At 46.4% G+C, this 21,789-nt stretch overlaps 1 protein-coding gene and 1 non-coding gene across 2 annotated transcripts in view; both read left to right on the top strand.

Moving 5' to 3' along the window:
- The first annotated feature begins 60 nt into the window (after positions 1-60).
- Cpsf3 (cleavage and polyadenylation specific factor 3) overlaps positions 61-21,789 on the top strand; it is a 28,742-nt gene continuing 7,013 nt past the window's right edge. The window contains exons 1-12 of the mRNA XM_055625268.1: positions 61-264; positions 4,203-4,266; positions 5,591-5,688; positions 7,168-7,296; positions 8,988-9,165; positions 10,520-10,609; positions 11,685-11,835; positions 14,471-14,646; positions 15,282-15,440; positions 16,218-16,364; positions 19,036-19,188; positions 20,836-20,944. Of these exons, the coding sequence (XP_055481243.1) occupies positions 215-264; positions 4,203-4,266; positions 5,591-5,688; positions 7,168-7,296; positions 8,988-9,165; positions 10,520-10,609; positions 11,685-11,835; positions 14,471-14,646; positions 15,282-15,440; positions 16,218-16,364; positions 19,036-19,188; positions 20,836-20,944 (1,504 nt within the window). The 5' untranslated portion in view covers positions 61-214. The remainder of the gene's footprint in view (positions 265-4,202; positions 4,267-5,590; positions 5,689-7,167; positions 7,297-8,987; positions 9,166-10,519; positions 10,610-11,684; positions 11,836-14,470; positions 14,647-15,281; positions 15,441-16,217; positions 16,365-19,035; positions 19,189-20,835; positions 20,945-21,789) is intronic.
- LOC129691693 (small nucleolar RNA SNORA21) lies at positions 1,614-1,741 on the top strand. The gene has a single exon (XR_008722530.1). It is a non-coding gene; the product is annotated as a small nucleolar RNA SNORA21 (small nucleolar RNA).

The following is a 21,789-nucleotide window of genomic DNA, read 5'->3' as shown; positions in this document are numbered from 1 at the left end:
CCAGTTCCTTAACTTCGTCGCGGGGAGCCTGAGGAACCTGGTTCTCCGACCGGAAGTTGGAGGGAGGAGTCGAGCGCCGAAAGTATTAGGGTGCCGGAAGTTGTGTGTTGGTTGGTGGTCGGGGTTTTTTTTCTTTAGTTTGCTGTGCCTGTGCTTTCAATTTAGAGACTGCGGCGACGGATTCGTGGTCCACGCTGCTCCTGAGACTGCCAGGATGTCTGCGATTCCTGCAGAGGAGAGCGACCAGCTGCTGATCCGACCCCTGTAAGGGACGAGCTAGTGAGGGAGCGTGGCCCCCGGGTGTGTGAGAGCCAGGAGGGGTCGCCGCGGAGGCGGCTGCGGGTCCAGCCTCCCAGGCTCAAAGGGTTTGGAGAATGTTGATCTAGGGACCAGCTAGGTTGGAATGTCATTCTACTTTTCCTTCAGTCTCAGGGGAGGTTATGTCGGAGTTGGAAAAAAAAAAAATCCAGGCCATTGGGCGTTTTTATCAAGAAAGGGCTGCCAATTAGCTCAAGTCTGGATTCCTAACATCAGGGCACGCCTTGAGGGAACCGACAGGTAGAGGAGGACAGTGCAAGGAAGAACTGCATCTGACTCAATATTTCCAGGCCCCCACACGTGCTCAGATGAGCGGGGAAATTAAAGATGGGGTATGAATGTGTACCTTCAGAGCTGAGACCTTAGCAGAAGATGGGAGGAAATTGGAGAGGAGAGAGTACAGGTTCTACGGGGAGAAATTCAGCGCTGTATTACCATAAAAGCCTGGTTTTGGTGGAAATGGCTTTCAGTGTTCTGGAATGTTTTATAGGGAATTGCCTCACATGAAAAGGTGCAGAATGTATTGATAGAGATGAGTGATTTGATTCTACAAACGATTGCTGCTCGGTATGAAAAAACTAGCTGGTACCACCTGAATATGTACATTTCAAAAGATGGAAACCAGCTCCTTTACCCATTGTAAAGTAAGATTTACTGAGTACTTAACGGTTAATGTACCCAAGTGTTCCTGTCATCTCCCTACATACACTAAACAAGTACCAGACAAACAAATCACCAGGCCTGGCTGAGTTCATTGAGCTCACATCTTTGGTGAAATTGTAGAACAAGTGGGGAGTACTGTAATGAGTTTGCCTTGGAGGCAGACCTGAAAACAAGGCTTCCTGGCTAATACAGAAGTAGCCTCGTGTAGAAAACAACAACAAACAAACAAACATTGTGAGGAGTAAAGTTCATGGACATTGCTCAGTAAATGGCAGCCAATGACCATGCTCTGTGCTCTTTTGACATCTGTGACAGCACAGGTAGGCACTCTGCCGAGTCCCAGGAAAGCTGGAAATGGGACTTTCTAACAGATTGAGGGAAGCATATCTCACACATGCTGAAATGTGATTGATGTGTGAGCTAAGGCTTAGAGAATTTGTAGAAATTAAAGACAGTGTTGGAGCCAAAGTGTTCCAGAGATACATGAGAGTGGTTCCAACTCATGGCCAGTTTCACTCTGGCTTCAGTTAACAAGTTAGCAGATGGATTGGGGCTGGCTGTCAGGGTCCCCCCTTATGAAGGACCTTGAGCATTTATCACACCAGTCATAGTAAGCCAACAAGGAGCCACACCCCCTTTTAAAAGCACTCAGTGGGCCTTTGCTAGTGACCAGCTGAGCTGTCAAGAAGGGGCAGAGCAAAAACGTCACTTTTGGGTGAAGTGGCCATGTGTGTTTGCTGCAGTCAGTGCTCTGACAAGAAAAAAGGAAAAAACCACTCCAGTGCGGTAGATGAACAAAAATACGGACTAAGTTATGAGAATCTGGTGGGATGCCATTGAAATAGTGCAGTTCTGAGTGAAGAGAGCCTGTCACCAATAAAGTGAGGGGTCAGGGAGCAGGAAGAAATGGGTTTGAGGACTTCAGAAGTAAGTCTAAGGACTTTATAACTGATCAGATGGTACCTGAAGGGACAGTGGCGGGACACAGATCCCTTGGTTCTGCATGGGAAGTACAGCGGCAGAAAAAAATGTGATTTTGTCTTTTGATAGAAACTGTAAATATGCAACTCAGTACACAGCTTATAAAGCTGTGCAATTCAGTATCTGCTTGTTTGCTTTGGGAGAGAGTGAGTTGTCTTGTTTTGTTTTGCTTTGCTTTGGCATAGGCTCTGGCTATGTAGTGCACACTAGCCTGGAATGAAGTCATGACAGTTCTCGTGCCTCAGTCTCCTAAGTGCTAGGATTACAGGAGTGTGCCATCATGGTCAGTTTCAATAGATTTTAGTATATTTGAAGAGTTATATAACCTTTATTGCAACTGTATGCTTAATTCCAGAACCTCGTCATTATCCTTTTTTAAAAAACTCATTAGAAGTCACACTTGTTTCTCTCCACCCTCCGTAACCCTCTATTTTCCTTCTCTGGATTTGCCTTTTTGAGACATTTCATGTAAATAGAATCATACAGGATGAGCCTTTTCTGCTTGGTGTCTCTCATTTAGTAGAGCATTTCTAAGGCTTCTGGTTTGGGAATTTTTAATTTATTTGGTCAACATTTCAGACCCCATAGCAGAACAGCAGTGGACAGGGTAGACATGTCTCTTAATAGATCACCCATTTTAAAGTGTGAAATACTCCATAAAAGAACACACACCTACCTGTGTGGAGCTGTGTTCTGCTGCAGTGACATGGGGTGGCAGATGGAGGCTTGCTGTAAAGGATAAATTAGTAGGTAGTTGAGAAAGGATCTGAAAAGGTATAACCTGAGCTGAGACCCAAATGATCCCAAGGAGCCGTTGCGTTGGAAGTTGAGAGCTGAACGAGCCAGTCCAGGGTCTTGTGAAAAGTAGCTTGGCATATTAAAATATGAAGTAAATGGCAGATATTCCAGTAAAGAGGCTTAAATGTCAGGTATAAGTATCAGAGTCTAGAATTCAGAACAGTTTGGGCTTCAGGTAAAGACTGAATTCAACAGCGCGTCAGACACAGGAGCATAAAGATCGTGAAGTTGGGAGGAGGGCCCTGGAGATTCTTCAGGATATTAGCATTTAAAAGGGTAGAGAGAGCCAGGGCAGGTGAGTGGGAAAACCTGGGAAAGCTCACAAGATAGACCGAAGTGTGGAATCAGAAAAGCCAGGAAGCGCTTGAAGAAAACCTTAAAGAAGCAAGGTAATAGTTGCCAAGGGGACCAGTTGGATTAAGGACCAAATAGAGCTGCTTGCAGTTAGCAGCAAGAACAGTCTCAGAAAAGTAGCTGGAAACAGCTAGTGAATGGAGTGGATGGAAGGGGAGGACATTCGGACAAAGAGATCTGTGGGGAAGCTGTTTTAGAATGAAATGGGAATTCATGGAGATAAGGATCAAGGAATTTTAATTGGAGGCAAAAAATAAAAAACAGTCATGAATAAGTTTATTCACTTATTATTTGAGACAGAGTCTCACTGTGTAGCCCTGGCTGTCCTGAGCTCTATAGGTCAGGCTGGTCCCGGAGCCTTAGAGCTCTGCTCAAATGACAACTCTGTTCTCTGTCTATCTCCCAAGCGCTGGGATTACAGGAAAACACCATCCCTAGCATTTCTTACTCTCCTAATCCGTGGCTAGCCCAGTGGGCGTGTCTCCACCTCATGCCTGTTTGCTGCTAGACTACAAGGTCTTTGAGGTCTGAGCACTGTATTGGATACATCCTGTCCTGTGCTTAAGGGCACCAAGAGAATTGTGAACTAGATATTTGGGGGAAATATATCCACGAAGCTGTTACATTTAGCTTAAGGTGTACCTGAAGGGGAAGTACTGAGACCATGGTGACCAGGCTGCTTGGTAGGATGATCTCAAGGTGAAAGGATTTTTTTTTAACAGGATGGCTTTATTTGAAATGGCTGTCCTGGAAGTCTTACGAGGCTGCTGGTTTACATCTTAAACATCCCTCAGCTCCCCAGGATTGCTTTCCACCTTTTCTACGGTGCCGCTCATCCTCTGTTTGAATCTGTCTCAGGCATTTTGACAAGTGCTGTCGCCACTTGGGGGCAGTGTAAGTTGTAAAGGAGTTTGAATTGATTATGTTGAATGGTACTGGGGTAGAGTGAGACGGGGTCTTACTGAGCACTTGATTTATGTGCTGTAGCCTCTTAGTGTTGGCATCGTAGGTGTGTGCCACCAACCCCAGCTTTGAGCTGCTTTGATTGCTTTTTAATCGTTTTGTTTCTCTCCTTTGAATGTTTGCAGTGGTGCTGGGCAAGAAGTGGGAAGATCATGCATTATTCTGGAGTTCAAAGGAAGGAAGATCATGGTAACTGTTACTATTGCTGTTATTGCTGTTTGGCACTAGAAATTGAACTTTGGGCTTTGTGCATGCCAAGCATGTGTTCTGCCACTGATCCCGCCCCTAGCCTGGGTACTTATTATTTATGCAGTCAAGAAAACAGTGTAGCTCTGTCCGGACTGGCGATAGGTCTGTCCTGGTGAGCCAGTTACCCTGTAGGGTTGCCTGAGAGAGGTGTGTACCCGTATGTAGCTAACACTTTGGTAAGAGAAAGACTAACAGTCTGCTTTGTAATTAAGCATCAAAAGATAACTTAAGAGTATAGAGCTGCCAGCCAACTCTGCCAAACTCTTGTCTCTTCAGAGTCTTCTTGTCTCTTCAGAGTCCTCGTCCATGCCCTGGTCCAGATAACCTGAGGACCCCACCCCTTTAGAAGATTCAAGGAATTAACTGCCCTGAATGTGCGTCAGCGTTGGCCACCCCACAAGTGGCATCAGTCTTGCTAGAGCTCTGTCAGGGCCATCTCCTTGCCTGAGAGGTGGAAGGACCAGGAACGCTGGTTCCTAGGGTCCAGTGGAGAAGACGGGCCACTGGCTCTTGTTCCTTTGGTTCACCTCTTTCTTCCTTCTCTCAGTCTTAAGAAAATGGCACTGGCACGTGTCCACCAGAGTCACCTATTTAAGCAATTATTTTATGTGTATGGGTATTTGGCCTGTATGGATGTCTGTGCACCATGTTTGTGCCTGGTGTCTGGAAACCAGAGGAAGGCATTGAAACTCCTAGAAATGGAGTTGTAGATGGTTGTGAGCCACCCTGTGGGTACCGGGGGTCTAACCGAAGTCCTCAAGAGTGACCCGTGCTCTTAACCACTGAGCCATCTCTTCATATCCTTCCAGAGTGGTTTTGTTTGTTTGTTTGTTTGTTTGTTTGTTTGTTTGAGACAGGGTTTCTCTGTATAACCTTGGTTGTCCTGGACTCTCTTTGTAGACCAGGCTGACTTCAAGCTCTCAGAGATCTCTGTCTTTGCCTCCTGAGTACTGGGATTGAAGGTGTGAGCCACCACGCTGGGCTTCCCAGAGTCATTCATTTAAGCATTTATTAACTTGGTAATAAAACTCCATAGAATAAATCCCTAGTCCCCAAGCTGTAGGAATGTGTTAATAGTGCTCTCCTTGGTGGGAGAAGTGCTCAAACCTACAACCTTGTAAATGTCTGCCGACTTCTGAGAGCAGAGTGAACCCCAGCAATGGCTTGTACTTTGTATCCTGGACAGCTGTCTGCTGGATGAGTTTTGATCAGCTCTGAGGCAGCTTGTGACCTGATTTCTTTGTTTGGGTTTTTCCTCCTTCAGCTGGACTGTGGGATCCACCCTGGCCTGGAAGGAATGGATGCTCTTCCTTACATTGACCTCATTGACCCAGCTGAGATCGACCTTTTGTTAATCAGTCAGTAAGTTGCCCTTTAATGACAGCACCACTGTTCAATCTGTTGATGTGAGGGTCAGTTTTCCCAAGTTTTAGTGTGGGTTTTTGGTTTGTTTCCATTTGCTTAGAGTGTGTGTGTGTGTGTCTGTCTGTGTGTCTGTCTGTCTGTGTGTCCCTGTCTGTTTATCCAGGTATAGGTATGAGCATGCATATCCACAGTGTTTATGGGAATCAGAGGACAGCTTGTGAAAGTGCTTCTCTCCTCCCAGTACGTGGTTGCGCTTGGGTGGCCAGGCTTGTTGGCAGGTACCTTTCTCCTCTGAACCATCTTGTGGTCAGATTTTGTTTTTTTGGTTTTTTTTTTTTGTTTTGTGTCTGTTTTTAATAAACTGGGAGTAGTGTTTCACATCTTTTGTCCCAGCACTGGGAGGCAGAGACAGGCAGATCTCTGAGTTTAAGGACATTCTGGTCTACAGTGTGAGTCAGCCAGAACTACGTAGTGAGACTGTCTCAAAAATAAAATAAAATAAAAATTTTAAAAAAAATCTGTTATGAAATGACACACACCTGCTTAGGGTGGTCCATCCTTTTTTCTTTTTTTTCTACATTTATTTATTTATGCATTTTATATATATGGGCATTTTGTCTGCTTGTACATCTGCACACCAGAAGATGGCATCAGGTAGTTGTGAGCTGCCGTATGGGCCCTGGGAATTAAACTCAGGACCTTTGGAAGAGCAGTGCATACTCAGCCACTGAGGAAATTTCCAAGTCTAAACCAGCGCTGCTTCCTCATCGGGCTAGAGGAGCTAGGAAGCATCTGTGTGTCATCAGCGAGAGGGCGGAGCTTGTGTCTGCCACGAGTTCTCAGTGGGAAACCAAGGAGGCCCTCTTGGGAGCTCTTTGGCCTTGCTTTCTTGTCACTTAAAGAGGGTGTGGTGGTACGCACCTGGAGCCCAACACGCAGGATGGCTGACGATGGAGGGAGGCTGAGGCTAGCGCAGGTGACTCTGTCTTGAAAACCTTTGTTTAAAGATAGTGAAGTCAGATGGCACACGCCTTTAGTCCCAGCACTTGGGAGGCAGAGACAGGATCTCTGTGAGTTCAAGGCCAGTCTTGAACTTTACAGAGTGAGTTCAAGGACAACCAGGGCTACACAGAGAAATCTGTCTCAAAAAACAAAACAAAAAGATAGTGACAAGCTTCAATTTTATTTCCCTAAATTTTTATAATTCTGGCTGTCAAGTGTAGCTCAGGTTTACATTCTACCTTTTCTAATTAGTCAGTGATAGAGGGGGAAGGGTGTGGAGAAGCCCAGAGGGTGAGGTACTAGTTGCCAGCCTGACATGACTTTGATCTCCAGACCAAAGGAGAGGACTGACATGCCTCCCCTTGGCTTTCTAAGTGTCCCTGTGTACTTAGCACGTTCTTGTTCCGTGAGCAGGAATTCGACGCAGTGCTGGCCTCCAGGTTCTCAGCACTGATGGCCCTGTTTCTTTGTCAGTTTTCATTTGGATCACTGTGGAGCTCTGCCCTGGTTCCTCCAGAAGACAAGTTTCAAAGGACGGACGTTTATGACTCATGCCACGAAAGCTATTTATAGATGGCTCCTCTCAGACTATGTCAAAGTCAGGTAAGTCCCTTCATTGGGTGTTATAGGCTCCACCATACTTGCAGTTCAAGATGCAGACTGTTGTGTTTCAGAAGGATGCATGATCCCGCTCCAGAATACACCTTGTGCAGCAGCGCCATCCAACTTTAGTCTATATATGGTTTCCGTCCTTTCAAACATAGAACTAAATAGAGAACTCAAAAGGTTTGATAGAAACACTCTGTAGGGGCTGGAGAGATGGCTCAGTGGTTAAGACGACTGGCTGTTCTTCCGAAGGTCCTGAGTTCAATTCCCAGCACCCACATGGTGGCTCACAACCATCTATAATGAGATCTGGTGCCCTCTTCTGGCATGTAGGCACACATGCAAGTACAACACTGTATACTTAATAAATAAATCTAAAAGTAAAAAAAAGAAAAGAAATACTCTGTAAGTAGCACTTGGGCATCCTGTTAGTTGAAGACTGACTGCATTAAGCGATGATGCATAGTGGACTCTTTGGACAATCTGAACAGAGAATGTTGATGTAAGCGAAGCTGTTCTCCAGGGAAGGTGGCACCAGTTGTCAGAAACATCCACTTCTCTACCGCCAAGGGTACAACATGTTAGTGACACCTACAGTGTGAGCTGTTGGCCTTTGGAAGATGACTCGGGGGGTCTTGAGTGGTGTTTGCTATTCATACATAAACACAAGGGAATGGAAAGATGCACAGTACTAATGCTGTTAGCAAGTACTGCAGGCCGCAGCGTTTAGACCCTCTGACCCTCCTGATGCCAGCTCCACTGTGAATCCCAGACAGTGCCAGTGAGGCACTTAGAGGTTACTTGCCTAGTGCGGTTTCAGTGAGGGACAGCTAACCTGTGAACTCATCTAGTGTGGCTATGCAGTCTGTCTGAAGTTCATGTATGTAATTTACAGAAGGTAGAGTATACTTAACTTTGAGAGAAGTCTTCTTCCAGGGCCAGTGTTTGTGTGTGTGAATATTATTCTCTCAGGAATGTCAAGAGATGAAGAAGTTGAGAAATACCATATTAAAAAGTGATTTGTGGCCAGGCAGTAGTGGCCCATGCCTTTAATCCCAGCACTTGGGAGGCAGAGGCAGGTGGATCTCTGACTTTGAAGCTAGTCTGGGTCTACAGAATGAGTTCCAGGCCAGCCAGAGCCACACAGAAACCCTGTTTCAACCCCACTCCCAGCCCCCCCCCCCCCAAAAAAAAGCGATTTATGTAGCTGGGCCTTGGAGCACAAACCCATGATTCCAGCTCAGGCTGGTACAGGAAGATTGCAAGTTCAGGGTGAGCCTGAGCAAATTATTGAGATTCTATCTCCATAAAACAACAACAAAGAAAGAGTAAAGGGTCAGGAAGGCAGCTCTGTGTTCCAGCAACCTGCCTGGCATCCATGCCCCTAATGCCAGTCTTTACTGCTTCCATAAACATGCAGAGTACTTTGTCTTAGCGCACTGACGTTTACTTCAAGTCAGGAGTGCTCAGTCACACTCGGCTCACCGTTCAGCTGTGTAGCTGTGCACACCGTTGCAGTATGATCATAGAAGATATCTGAGATTCTAAACCCTGGGGCTTGTTTTATTTGGGGGCTGAACCTGTTGCCTGGTGCATCCTGGCAAACGCTCTGCTCCTGAGCTACAGCCTCGTCCCTGTGTACTGTGCCATTAAGAAATACTTTACTCATATGTCACCTACAATTTCAGCAACATATCGGCAGATGACATGCTGTACACCGAGACAGACTTGGAGGAAAGCATGGACAAAATCGAAACCATCAACTTCCATGAAGTCAAGGAAGTTGCGGGGATCAAGTTCTGGTGTTACCATGCGGGCCACGTCCTGGGGGCAGCCATGTTCATGATAGAGATTGCTGGTGTGAAGGTACGCTCTAGCTTGGGCTCCTTCTCCCCAAGAGGAGTCAGTGTAGCGCTTCATGCTCCCAGGAGGTCTGGAAACTTTCCTAAGCTCTGCAGAGTTTGAGAACACTGACCAGGTAAAGCTGAGTCACTGCTGATTCTTTGAGGATGTTCCTTCACTCTTAACAGCCAGTTCCCCAACGCAGCAGATGCATAGTCCTGCTTCAGTGTCTGTCAGAAAACCATCTGCCCCTGCTTCTGTTGAATACCAACACATGGCGGGTGTAAAGGTGCTCTCTGAACGAGCCTGAGGACCCGAGCTCGGTCTCTAGAACCCACCATAGAAGGAGACAGCGACTCCCGAAAGTGCCCTCTGCCCTCCTGACACAGGCAATGGCATGCACCCACCTACCCACCAGCACACTCAGTAAATATAAAGTGGGTTAACTAAATTAGAACATGGGCTGCTGCTGTCCCTCATTTGGAAGGACTCAGATAAGCACCTGAGCAGCTGGCCTGTAAATGTGCCAGTCAGCACAGAATTCTGCGGCCGTGTTGAGGAAAGGGGGTGGGAATGTCAGTGAAATTGGGAAAACCTGAGTGGACTGAGGCACCTACATATCTTTAGTAGCGCGCATGTGATTGCACGTGTGCATGCATGCCACAGGCTGAGTGTGTGGGTGGGTGTGTCTAGGTAGTAAGAGGACAACTTGAAGGAGGTGATTTCTTCAACCATGAGTCAACCTGGGATTGACTCAAGGCATTAGGTTTGGCAGCAGGTGCCTTTACTGGCTGAGTCTTCTTGCAGGCCCTGGGTTTCTAGACTTCAGAGCAGCTGTCTACACTCTGGCTGCACACCAGAATCAACTAGCCAGCTTTTTAAAAATGCCCACTGGATGAGACCTAGAGAGGGCCATGGCTTCTCTTGTAAGTTTTCAGTGATTTTGCTTCAGAAACTGGACCAGGGTTCTAGTGAAACACTGTACCTGCTCATCTATTTAAATGTCTGCACACCATCAAATTGCTCATTATCATAATTCTCCCTGGCACCAAAAGTAAGCAGGAAATAGCAGAATGCAAATCTGAATTTTCATTTGGAATTTGGCCCTTCTAGAACTGATGTATAGATTATTTTTAAGGGATCATTATGGAATATATTTTTCTGGAAAGTTGGATTGAGTAATTGAAACACGGGTGGCTTTAGTGGCCTTAGTTACACATTTAGAATTAGATGCAGGCACTGTGTCTGAAATCCCTTCGGTGTAGGTGGGTGAGCTTTCTTTAAACTCAGTTTCACTGTTAGACTTGAGGATTCAGCTGCTTCCTAGTAAATGGAGTTTTCCCAAATCTTGATTTTCTAGTTTTATGTTTTTTCACAGCTTTTGTATACAGGTGATTTCTCAAGACAAGAAGACAGACACCTAATGGCCGCTGAAATTCCTAATATTAAGCCAGACATCCTTATCATTGTAAGTATTAACGGCCTGGGTTACTCTTAGTGTAATGTAAACCTGAAGTGTTTCTACTGGAAGAATAAAATCACGGTATCAAGTTCCTGAGGTCCCTGATGGAAGTTTATGATTTTCCTCATATAAGCATTTTCTTGGCTCTTTTTATCTGTCCTTTGCTGTAGGCGCGTTAATGCTAGTTTAGTTTTAGGGACATGGTCTCTTTACAGCATGAGGAGACAGGGTGTGCCTCCCTGCCACCTTCAAAGCTTTCTCTAGGTGAGTTTGTTAGAAGAACATACTGAAACGATTTTAGAAGTGGTCCCACCGCCTCTGGCATGCTGATCACTTTCGGCCTTTTCCACAGAATACTTGCCATATTAGTTTACAGGGCTCAGGAAAATAAAAGAGTGAACTGTCTTCAGGAGCATTTCTGTGTCAGGAAATGGTCATCCTCTGGGCCTGTCATACACACAAGAACATCAAGTACCTTTGGTTCCTGTGGCTGTGGCTTGCACACATACTTGCAAGCATGAGGAGCTCCTGCCTGTTGCTGTCCCTCCACAACATGCAGAGTGGATTCTATGTGGTGTGGCTGTGCATTCACAGGCACCAGCCTTAAACTGAAGAAGATGTTTTCCACTTTGGAGACATAGTTCCTTTCACGGGGCTGGTGCTGCAGAGCAGGGCTTCCCAGGCTTATGACTCATCTGGTGCTCTATCAAGTGGGCTGGGGCCTTGGAGTCTGCATTTCTGAAGATCAGAGAGTGCAGCAGCCCACTCGTAGTGAGGCTCCAGGGGAGGCTCTTGAATACAAGCCTGAGAAACATTAACTACAAAGCTTTGACTTCTGTAGAGTAGCAGGAAAAAAGATGTAGCAGTTACCCTGAGGGAAGAAGGACCATTTAGACTATTCCCTGACTCCATTTCTGTAACAGTCTTTGTAAGAGTTGAATGTTATTTACTCGGTGTCTCTTCCAGCTACTTCTGTAACACCGTGTGTTCAGGTGAGTGCTGAGGTGCTCTTCTTAATGCTAAAGCTCTGAATTCTGTGTGGTGGTTGGTCTTGGTCTCACACGTGTGACTTGCTGTTTAGGAATCTACGTATGGGACCCATATCCATGAAAAACGTGAAGAGCGAGAAGCAAGATTCTGTAACACTGTGCACGACATTGTCAACAGAGGGGGCAGAGGGCTCATTCCTGTCTTTGCTCTTGGAAGAGCTCAGGAGCTGCTCCTGATTCTAGGTACCTGGATGACTGCTGAAGTCCACTTTCTCTTATGGCCTTGGATACGGCAGTTTGTCTTTTGTTTAAAAATGCGACTTGGGGACTGAGGGTGTAGCTCAGTGGCAGAGTGCCTGCCAAGATTGCACAAGACCCCAGGTTCAGTCACCAGTGCTACAGGGACCAACTGGTGACCTGGTGATTTGAGAGCCAGGGAAAGACAGCACCTAACATCCATTTCTACTAGAACCAAGCTGGCCTGCCCTTCTGGTCCCCATCAGTGTCAAGCCTTCCAACACAAGTGCCTTCAGACTAGCTGTGACAATTCTAGGACACGAAGAGAGATAGGTAGAGGCCTGTGTCTTCTTAAGTCCTTTGTTGTTGTTAAATGAGGGGTTTTTCTTGTTTGTTTGTTTCTTTGTTTGTTTTAGAAAAGGTCTGTGTGTAGCTCAAGTTAGCCAAGAATTTCCAAGTGCTAGGATCCCAGGCCTGGACTTTCATTATTGTAGTAGTTTTAGGAAATATCATGTCAGTGAGTATAAGAAGTCAAATTAGAGGACAGAGGGCAGATTCCTCATAGAATATTAGGTATGCAAAAAAAAGAGGACTCAAAAACTACACGTTCCACTGTTTTGTTTAGGTAGTAATATAAACACGAATAATAGGAAGATGAGTGGTGGTTGTTTCTGCTTCTCTGTCTTCCGAGGGTGTCAGTCAGTGTGCATAACTTTGAACTACGAGGGGTGTGCATTTGTGCTCACTGATCCCTCTGAACTCAGCTGTGAGGATTCTGGGAGGGAAGCAGTCTCGTAGACGGTCAAGGCCTACTATGTTCACAGCGAGTGTGTGGAGAGCTAGAGGTACCCTCCTGCGTGCTCAGTGCTGCTGTCTCTGACATTGGGACGGACAGTGTTCTTGTTACCCTGAATGGAAAACAGGCAAGGGAAGACGGGCTAAAGCACCTCACGCTTGTTTAGTTCACCTTCTGAACCTGATGGTGAGTCAGGCTGGTCCATCAAAATCTGGAGTGGAAAGCTGTCGGAACCAGCAAGGAGCAGGGGAGCGAAGGTGGTGCTGTGCAGTCACAAATGAAAGCATTTGTCATCCATGCAGACCTGATTGCAGATGAGTGATGGATGGCATCTCAGTGTGCCATCCACAGCAGCTCATGTGTGCGCTAATTCCTAAACCCTTTTCATACCACAGACATTTCCTGGGTGCACTGGGCAACTGAATGGGCAGCATGTTTATAAAATGCTGGGATTTAATGAGTTTTCCCTGAAAACAGGCGAACATTTTGTCTACTACTTTCATTAATTAATAATAAGTAGTTTATGTAAAAGATTTTTGGAAATTCAGTTATATAAAAGGAACTTTTATTCTCCTGCTTCAATTGTTGCCTCAGAGGCTTACTGCCTCCTTCTGTTAACCTAGGCGTAGTCCTGAACTTCTAGCCTCTGTACAATCTATTCTAGGCCTACAATGTTTTTAGCCTCTGAGATTGTTTAATAAGCTCACCCTTACTTGTTCTCTCCCGGCTCTGGGTTGGCTGGTTCAACTCAGCTCGCCTGGCTCAGACTCCTCTCCCAGTTAACTTATACAATCTGGCTTTTCTCTCTGCCCCTGAGTTGCTCTGCTTGACCTCAAACTAACTCTAGCAATCTTCTAATCTTCTGGCTCCTTCTCATTCTCTGGCTTGTTCTGTCTTCACCTATGTCTCTACCGTGTTTTCTCTGTAACCTGTCTCTCTCTTACTGTCTTGGTAAAACTTCCTCCTCACTTTCTATATTGGCCCTGAAGAAGCTTCCCTTTCCTCTCTCTTCGTGTTCAATTGGGCATGTCGTATCAAATCTTTCTCTGAGTCGTCTGTATTTCTGCCACTCAATTAGACATCACTTTCAAACAGGGGTGCTTCTATAAACTAACTTTACCTTCATTGTTTAGGATTAAAGGCATGCACCACCCACGTGGATCTAAGCTTTTCTTTACCTGAAACTTGCTCTGTGGAATAGTAAGTTATGGTCTATTAGTCTGAGTTTAAAATGAAGCATTTGCTGGGCGGTGGTGGAGCTCACCTTTAATCCCAGTACTTAGGAGGTGGTGGCAGGCACATCTGTATGAGTTTGAGACCACCCTGGTCTAAAGCCTGAGTTCCAGGACAGCCAGGGCTACACAGAGAAACCCTGTCTCAAAAACCAAAATACTGTAAAATAAGATGAAGCATTTATTAAAGCATCCGCATTTTTTATCTTTGATCAGCACTTTATTTTATTTTTAGATGTTGTACCAGTATTTAGATTTGTAGTTTACATTAGTCAGGAACGGGGTAGTTTTCTCAACCATGTTAAATTATAGTTGAATGGTACTTCGCTTCTCAGTTGTTCAATTTTTGTTTAGTTTACGTGTATGCGTGCTCTATCTGCATGTGCACCTGCATGCCAGGAGAGGGCATCAGATCCCAGTACAGATGGTTGTGAGCCACCATGTGGTTACTGGGAATTGAACTCAGGACCTCTGAAGAGCAGTGCTCTTAACTGCTGAGCCGTCTCTCCAGGCCCAGTTGTTTAAATTTTTTATGAGTTAGTTATTGTTATCGTTATCTGAACTGTGTACATTATCTGCCACGTGATGTTTGCCTCTCACAAAATCCCTGTAGATGAGTACTGGCAGAACCACCCAGAACTGCACGACATTCCCATTTACTATGCGTCATCTCTGGCCAAGAAGTGCATGGCAGTGTACCAGACCTACGTGAACGCCATGAACGACAAGATCCGGAAGCAGATCAACATCAACAACCCCTTCGTCTTCAAGCACATCAGCAACCTCAAGGTGCTGCTCGTGGAGGAGGGGGAGGCCAGTGGGGGAGAGCTAGGTGCAGACTGGCCTTCCTTGTCGGGGCTCCCTGCTCTCTAGCCAGCGTCATGGTGTTGGGACTCACTGTAGTAGGGCTTGCCCTTGCTTGGGTTCTCCGCACACCCTCAGTGTGCAGGGTAAACCTGCATCCCTTCTGCCACAGGAAGAGAGCCCTGGCAGGAAAAATACAGTGGGTAACAGGATTAGGTCCTGTTGTTCACATCTGATCCTCTTTGATTAACACTGCAAGTTCCACATATGAATTTATGAGACTCTTATGCATGACCAAATGCTTTGTAAATAGCATGTTTTAATTTTGTTTGTTTGGTTTTGGTCTTTTTTTTTTGGGGGGGGGGACGACAAGGTCTCCCTCCATAGCCCTGGCTGTTCTGGAACTCTCTGTAAACCAGGCTGGCCTTGAACTCAGATACCTGCCTGCCATTGCCATCTGAGCACTGGTATTAGAGGTGTGTGCCACCATGGCCAGCACATTTAAAAGGTGGCATTTAAACACAGTGCTAGCTAGTCTTCCCATGGCCCTTGCAGAAATGTGATCACTGCTTGACCAGCCTGGTGATTGTTGTGCTTTTAACCCTTCCTTTGTCTCTTAGAGCATGGATCACTTTGACGACATTGGCCCCAGTGTTGTGATGGCCTCACCAGGCATGATTCAAAACGGCTTATCCAGAGAGCTCTTTGAAAGCTGGTGTACAGATAAGAGGAATGGCGTCATCATCGCGGGGTACTGTGTGGAAGGGACACTTGCCAAGGTCAGTTGTCATCTTAGAGTGCAAGTCGATATTTCGTCCAGAATGCTGGCATAAGTCAAGCTCTGGTTCTTGCTTTTGGGTCTGGGCCTAGCTATTTGTATAGGCCTTAACAGTTGAGCTTCCCCAGACATTTTTATTCGAAAATATTAGATGTAGAAGTTTTTCAGATGAGGGGAGTACTACCTGTGACATGGACTTTTGCAGAGCCGTATAACACGCCTGGGCTGACTGCTGTCTTTCTTTTGGTGTAAAATGGCTCTTCTTAGCATGTAGGGTGTACACACTGTAGAGAACACTACAGAACTTCAGAGGCAGTTAATGGTCTCTTGTCTTCTTGCTGCTAACATCTGTCTTAATTTAAAAATAGAGTGTGGTTTCTCATTCTGATCATTTTCATCCCGTGCCGCATTCTGTGACGTTAGCGAGCCTGCTGGTCCTTTGCTTAGAGGGCTGCAGATAGAGGATGCCTGCATCCTGTGGGTCCTGCCTGCGAGGAGCTGTAGCAGCAGAGCTGGGGTGCAGCTTTATTTACAGTTAGAGGCTTCACTGCCAGTGTTCGGGCTGCGCCGAGCGCTGCTCAGGCATCTGCTCTTTCTGACAAAATGTTTACTCAATGAGAAACATAAGTGTGCGGTCCTTGCTGAGTCAAGAACATCAGAATGACAATCATGGTACGGGTCTTAGAGCCAGCATAGAGATCGGTGTGTGACACCTGGCCAAAATGCACCGGCTTTTATCTCATCGCGCAGTCTGCCTTTCTTGTATTGTTTCCAACAGCACATCATGTCTGAACCTGAGGAGATCACTACCATGTCTGGACAGAAGTTGCCACTGAAAATGTCGGTTGATTACATTTCTTTCTCGGCTCACACAGATTACCAGCAAACCAGTGAATTCATCCGTGCTCTGAAGCCGCCTCACGTGGTTAGTCTGTGAACTCCATGCGTAGTCTAAAGCTGCAGGACACACACGGGGCCCTCACAAGCCCAGCATCCCTTTGTGAACCGCGTTCCAGCTGCACTTGACTTAACCTTTACCGCTCCCCATTGAGTTAGGAAGCCCACTGCATTTGGGTTTCCTCATTTTACACTAAGTCCTTCAGACTCCCCAACCTGTTCTAGTTCTAGTGTTCTCCCTGCGAGCCAGGCTTGGACCCCAACTCCCCCCTTTTCCTGCTGTGTATCTGGCAAGTTGTGGAAGCTCTTTGTGCTTTTATAAATAAGGATGATAGTTTATAAGGTCATTGTGCAGAAAGAACGAGAGAAAACATGGCGTGCTTGGCACAGTGACTGGCCCAGCATGCGTGCTTTATATTGTTAGTAAATTGGCAGTGCAGATAGCATGTTTTAAAATAATTTATTTATTTTTATTGTATGTGCATTGGTGTTTAGCCTGCATGTATTTGTGTGAGGGAGTCAGATCCCCTGGAACTGGAGTTACAGACAGTTGTGGACTGCTTTGTGGGTGCTGAGAATTGAACCCGGGTCCTCTGAAAGAGCAGGCAGTGCTCTTAACCCCTAAGCCATCTCTCCAGACCCCAAGACATCATTTTAAGAGAGGAGAAAGTCATAGTAAATGTTCAAGGTTTAAATAGATACAGATAGAAACACATACTGTATTTATTAGTTCTTTATATATTAGTATAATTTATTTATATTTTTAAGTATCATGCAAATAATAATAGCCAGCGGAACAGCTGTGGGTAGAGGTGCTTGCCTCGCAAGCCTGAGTCTAACCTTCAGAACCCGTGTGGAGGTAGAAGGGTAGAAGCTGCCCCTGACTCCATGTGCATGCTGAGGAATGCACGTGCCCACACACACTCATGTGATGATAATGAATAAAATAAGGCTGACCAAATGACAGTTACATATTTTGGTGGGATTTGGGAGTTTTAAGCTGAAAACAATTAGGTGCTCTTAACTAGAACAGGGACAAGTCCATAAAAATAGATTAGACTCCAGTGCTCTGAAAAGTTGCATAAAGGAAATGGCCTTTTGTTAGTGCCTTTAGTTTCTTTATCAAATATTTTTACTATTCCAAAATATATGCAGCATACAGTTTGCAGCTTTTACCATTTTTAAGTATGGAACTCAGTATGGAACCTACACTGACGTCACAGCCACCCCAGTCCCGGCTTAGCCAACCAGAAGCCTATGCCCCGCTATTCCTCCTTAGCCCCGCTCGGCTTCCCTCTCATTGCTTACTGTCTCTCTGAGCCTGACAGTTCTCAGTCTTTCACATAAGCAGAGTCACCTGTCTTCAAGGTCCAGCCATGTATACTCCGTATACAGCTGAAATATGGCTGTTTATCTGTCAGGCTGTTGACACCCGTTCTGGCTAGCGTGAGTGACATCTAGCTTTTGAGCACTTTCCCGCATGCTGGTCCTTCTAGCTATTTTCCCTGTGCCCTTAGTGACCAGACTCTTCATGGAGAAAATCCCTCCCCTTCTTGTTAGCAGCACAGATAGCCCGTAGAACCTGAGCACAGTGTAGACCCCACCACGTGTTTCTGTCGTATGTGTGTCTGTGTTACATGGAGACCACCCGTACTTTCAGGCCAGGCGGGGAAACGCTTCTCCTCTCTCCGCTGCTGCTTCACCTTTGGTGCTGTCTGGCTCTGGCTCTGCCTCTGGCTGGGACTTGAGGCTGGCCTTCTAGCAAGCAGCACTTTGAGTGTGGCTGCACAGGAAGTTTGCGCTGCAGTCGCAGTAACCTGCCTCTGCTGTGTACAGAGTGCCGGGGTCCTGTGTGTCTTACACGTGCCTTGTTCAGTCTTCACACCCACTGCTGTTGTAGAGCCAGGCAGCTGAGTGTTGGCTAGCTTGCTCGGGGATACACAGTGCTCAGCAGTGCTATGGTGAGTGTTCAGGCAGCCCAGACTGGGCCTTTCACCCCAGTGAGACAAGCCTTTGGGCTGGAGTATTGCTCCCACAAGCCAGAGAGAAGCTACCTTCCAGTGGTCTGGAGGCTAGGTTCCTGCCACAGGAGGACAGGTAATGAAAGCAAACAGACTGACAGCCAGTGCTAGAGTGGTAGATACCCTTAAGACACTGCATTTGGTTCCAAAGCATCTCATTTGCAGTTGCTTTAAAAAACCAGAAACTATCCAAAACCTTTAAAAAAAAAAATTGGATATTTTCCTAATAGGAGATAAAAAAAAAAAAAAAAGTGTGTTTTAGCCAGAAGGTCCCTGGAGGCCATCTGGTTCAGCCTTTGATGAGAGTGTAGGAGTTAGAGATGAGGAGGATGTGAGCCCAGTTAGTGCTCAAAGCAGGGCCTTTACTCTTTCTTAAAGTAGGTATGCCCAGGATCTAAACTGAGGAAAGCATGCTTAAGGGGCAAAGGTTCTTAAAACCAGGGAACTGGCTCAGTGCGGTTCATAGGGCCTGTTTGGTTCCCAGCACCCACATCTGGAGCTTATAGCTGTCTGTGACTTCAGCTCCAGAAGCTCTGCTATCACTCTGCTCATACACATACAGACATGGGTAAAAATAAAGTCTTTAAGGAAATAGGGACATTTCATCAGTTCATTAACTAATAATGTTCGCCACGGTGAAGTGTGCTTCTTCATGCTCTCACGTCTTACTCTGTGTAGATTTTAGTGCATGGGGAGCAGAATGAAATGGCCAGACTAAAAGCAGCACTGATCCGAGAATATGAAGATAACGATGAAGTTCACATCGAGGTCCACAATCCTCGGAACACAGAGGCCGTGACTCTGAACTTCAGAGGAGAGAAGCTGGCCAAGGTACAAGGCAGCAGGTGCTGACCCTACTGTGCTCTTTTCGGGGAGATAAGTTCAGGGTGGTGGGAGGGTATGTGTGCGCATGCGTGCATGTGTTGCCGGCGTGTATGTCTGCACCGCGTGTGTGCCTGCTACCAGAGGAGGTCAGAGAGGACATCACATTCCCTGGAACTCTTAATGGATGGTTGTGATCCACCAGTTGGGTGCTGGGAATCAATTGTGGGTCCTCTGCCAGAGCAACAAGTGAGCCATCTCTGTAGCCCCAGGAGAGAGATTCTTACGAGAGGTTTCCTTGGTGGCTTAAGACCCAACTCTTAGAGGGCTGAGTTTGAAGCCAGCCTGAGCTACAATAGTGAAACCTGTCTCCAAATAACAAGAAGAAAAAGAAGGTTTCGAGGAGCGGTGGTGCACAACTTCAGTCCCAGCACTCGGAGGCAGAGACAGGCGGATCTCTGTGAGTTCAAGGCCAGCCTGGTCTACAAAGCGAGTCCAGGACAGCCAAGGGTACAGAGAAACCATGTCTCAAAAAAAAAACAAAAGAAAAAGGAAGCTGACAGATAGCCATTCCTACAGAATCGTAGGGGAACAAAGCCCTTCAGACCCGGGTGTGTGTGCGGACTTTGCACACGGGAGGGTTTCTGGCTGACGCTGCTGCACACAGACTGGCGGTCTGCTGCCGGTGGAAGTGGGCATTTGGTCAGAAACCTATGTGTATGTCTGAAACCCCTATGTAGAGAGGGCGGGAAGGAGGAAGGGGTGAAAAGGTTTCGGGTGTGACTGAGGAGAGCTGTGCACTGGAGTTTGTTCTCCAGTAGTTTCGTTCTTGGGAAGCCTCAGCAGGCTTAGGCGTGGCTCAGTGCTTGGCACTTGCCTAGTCATGCCCCAAGGTGGATCCAAAGCACCACCAAAAACATTTTTTAAAGCCTTAGCTTTTTTAATTCTCATCGCCACACTAAAGTGTGTATCTCTGGAGTCAAGCAGAGTCTCTGTGAAACAGCTGTTCCGGTTACTCAGGCTACGGCTGCTCCAGGACAGCACGGCTCAGCTCACTCACTGGTTTGTAGTGGACAGAAGTTTCTCTTAAGGATGGTGGGTTTCACTAGACATGGTGGCAATGCCTGTTGTTCTAGCACTTAGAAGATGGAAGCAGGCCAGTGTTCAAGGCCAGGCTCTGCTGTATTGTGAGATTGAGGCCATGCCTGAGCTGCATAGGACTGTCTTCAAAAAAAGTAAATAAAAAGTAGGGGGCTGGAGAGATAGCTCAGAGGTTAAGAGCACCTACTGCTCTTCCAAAGGTCCTGACTTCAATTTCCAGCAACCACATGGTGGCTCACAACCGTCTATAGTGAGATTTGGTGCCCTTTTCTGGCGTGACCGTGTACATGCAGGTAGAAGACTGTATACATAATAAATAAATCTTTAAAAACAAAAAGTGGTTTCTGAATATGTAAGATTTTTTTTTTTTTTTAATTTGAGTAGTTTAAAGTGTCTTCTTAGTATTTAATCCCATCATTACTGAATCAACTTAGTGTTCAGAACACATGACTGGCACACTCCCCAGTGGGCCGGGACAATCCTCCGCACACCCTGCCCCATATGATGACAGCCTGTCTCTGCCTTTGACACTACTCTGTTCTCTGTTTTCACTAGGTCATGGGCTTCTTAGCAGACAAGAAACCAGAACAGGGCCAGCGAGTCTCTGGAATTCTTGTTAAGAGAAACTTTAATTACCACATACTTTCTCCCTGTGACCTCTCCAGTAAGTACACTGTTCTCCATGGAATACAATCTGAGCTTAGCACCTAAGGAAAGTCTGTGAAAAGTGTTCAGTCTAGTGGTGTGTGGGTGGGAGTGTCTGTGTGTGTGCGTGCACGCTCACTGTTGTGTGCTGCTAAATTTTAAGTGTTTTGTGAAGGAAAATGGTCACAAACTTAGATATTTACCTGTGAGATAAGTCACCTTTTAGCCATCCTAGCTCATACAAATAAATGTGCAAGCTGTTTTTTCACTAACTCTTTAAAAACCTTTTATTTTTTAAAAGATTTATTTTTACTGTTTAAAGATGTGTGCATACATGCTGCTGCCTTCAGAGGCCAGAGGTGTCAGATCCCCGTGGGCCTGAGGAACTGGCAGTTGACCCAACGTGGGTGCTGGGAACTAAACATAGATCCTCTGCAAGAGCAGTCTGGGCTAACACTGGGCCCTGAAGAGTTATGAAAAGGCAGTGCTGTCCACAGAGACAGTGAAGGACAGACTTCCCGAGAGAGTTGGGAAGCGCCTGTCAGGTCAGGTGCACTAGTACCAGGTAGCTAGTGAGCGCCATAAGGAGTCTCTAGGCAGGAAAGGAGGCGAGACTAGCTGGCGTACTGGCTTGGAGATGTCCAAGGACCTAAGAGGGACTTCCTTCTGTCCAAAACCCAGATTCCCTGGGGGTGGCACAGGGAGTGTGGGGAAGAGGACTGGGAAGCAGGTGGCAGCAGCCTGCCAGTTGGGCACACGTGGGCTATTGTCCTGCTGCTCTGGGCGCTGAGTCTGCGGCTCTGTTCTTAGTCCCGTGTGTGTGTGTGTGTGTGTGTGTGTGTGTGTGTGTGTGTGTGTGTGTGT

This window comes from Psammomys obesus, unplaced genomic scaffold, assembly GCF_907164565.1.
Source record: "Psammomys obesus unplaced genomic scaffold, mPsaObe1.curated_primary_1811, whole genome shotgun sequence".
Taxonomy (NCBI): Eukaryota; Metazoa; Chordata; class Mammalia; order Rodentia; family Muridae; genus Psammomys; species Psammomys obesus.
Note: the sequence above shows the minus strand (reverse complement) of the source record. Positions and strands in the feature narration are given on the sequence as shown.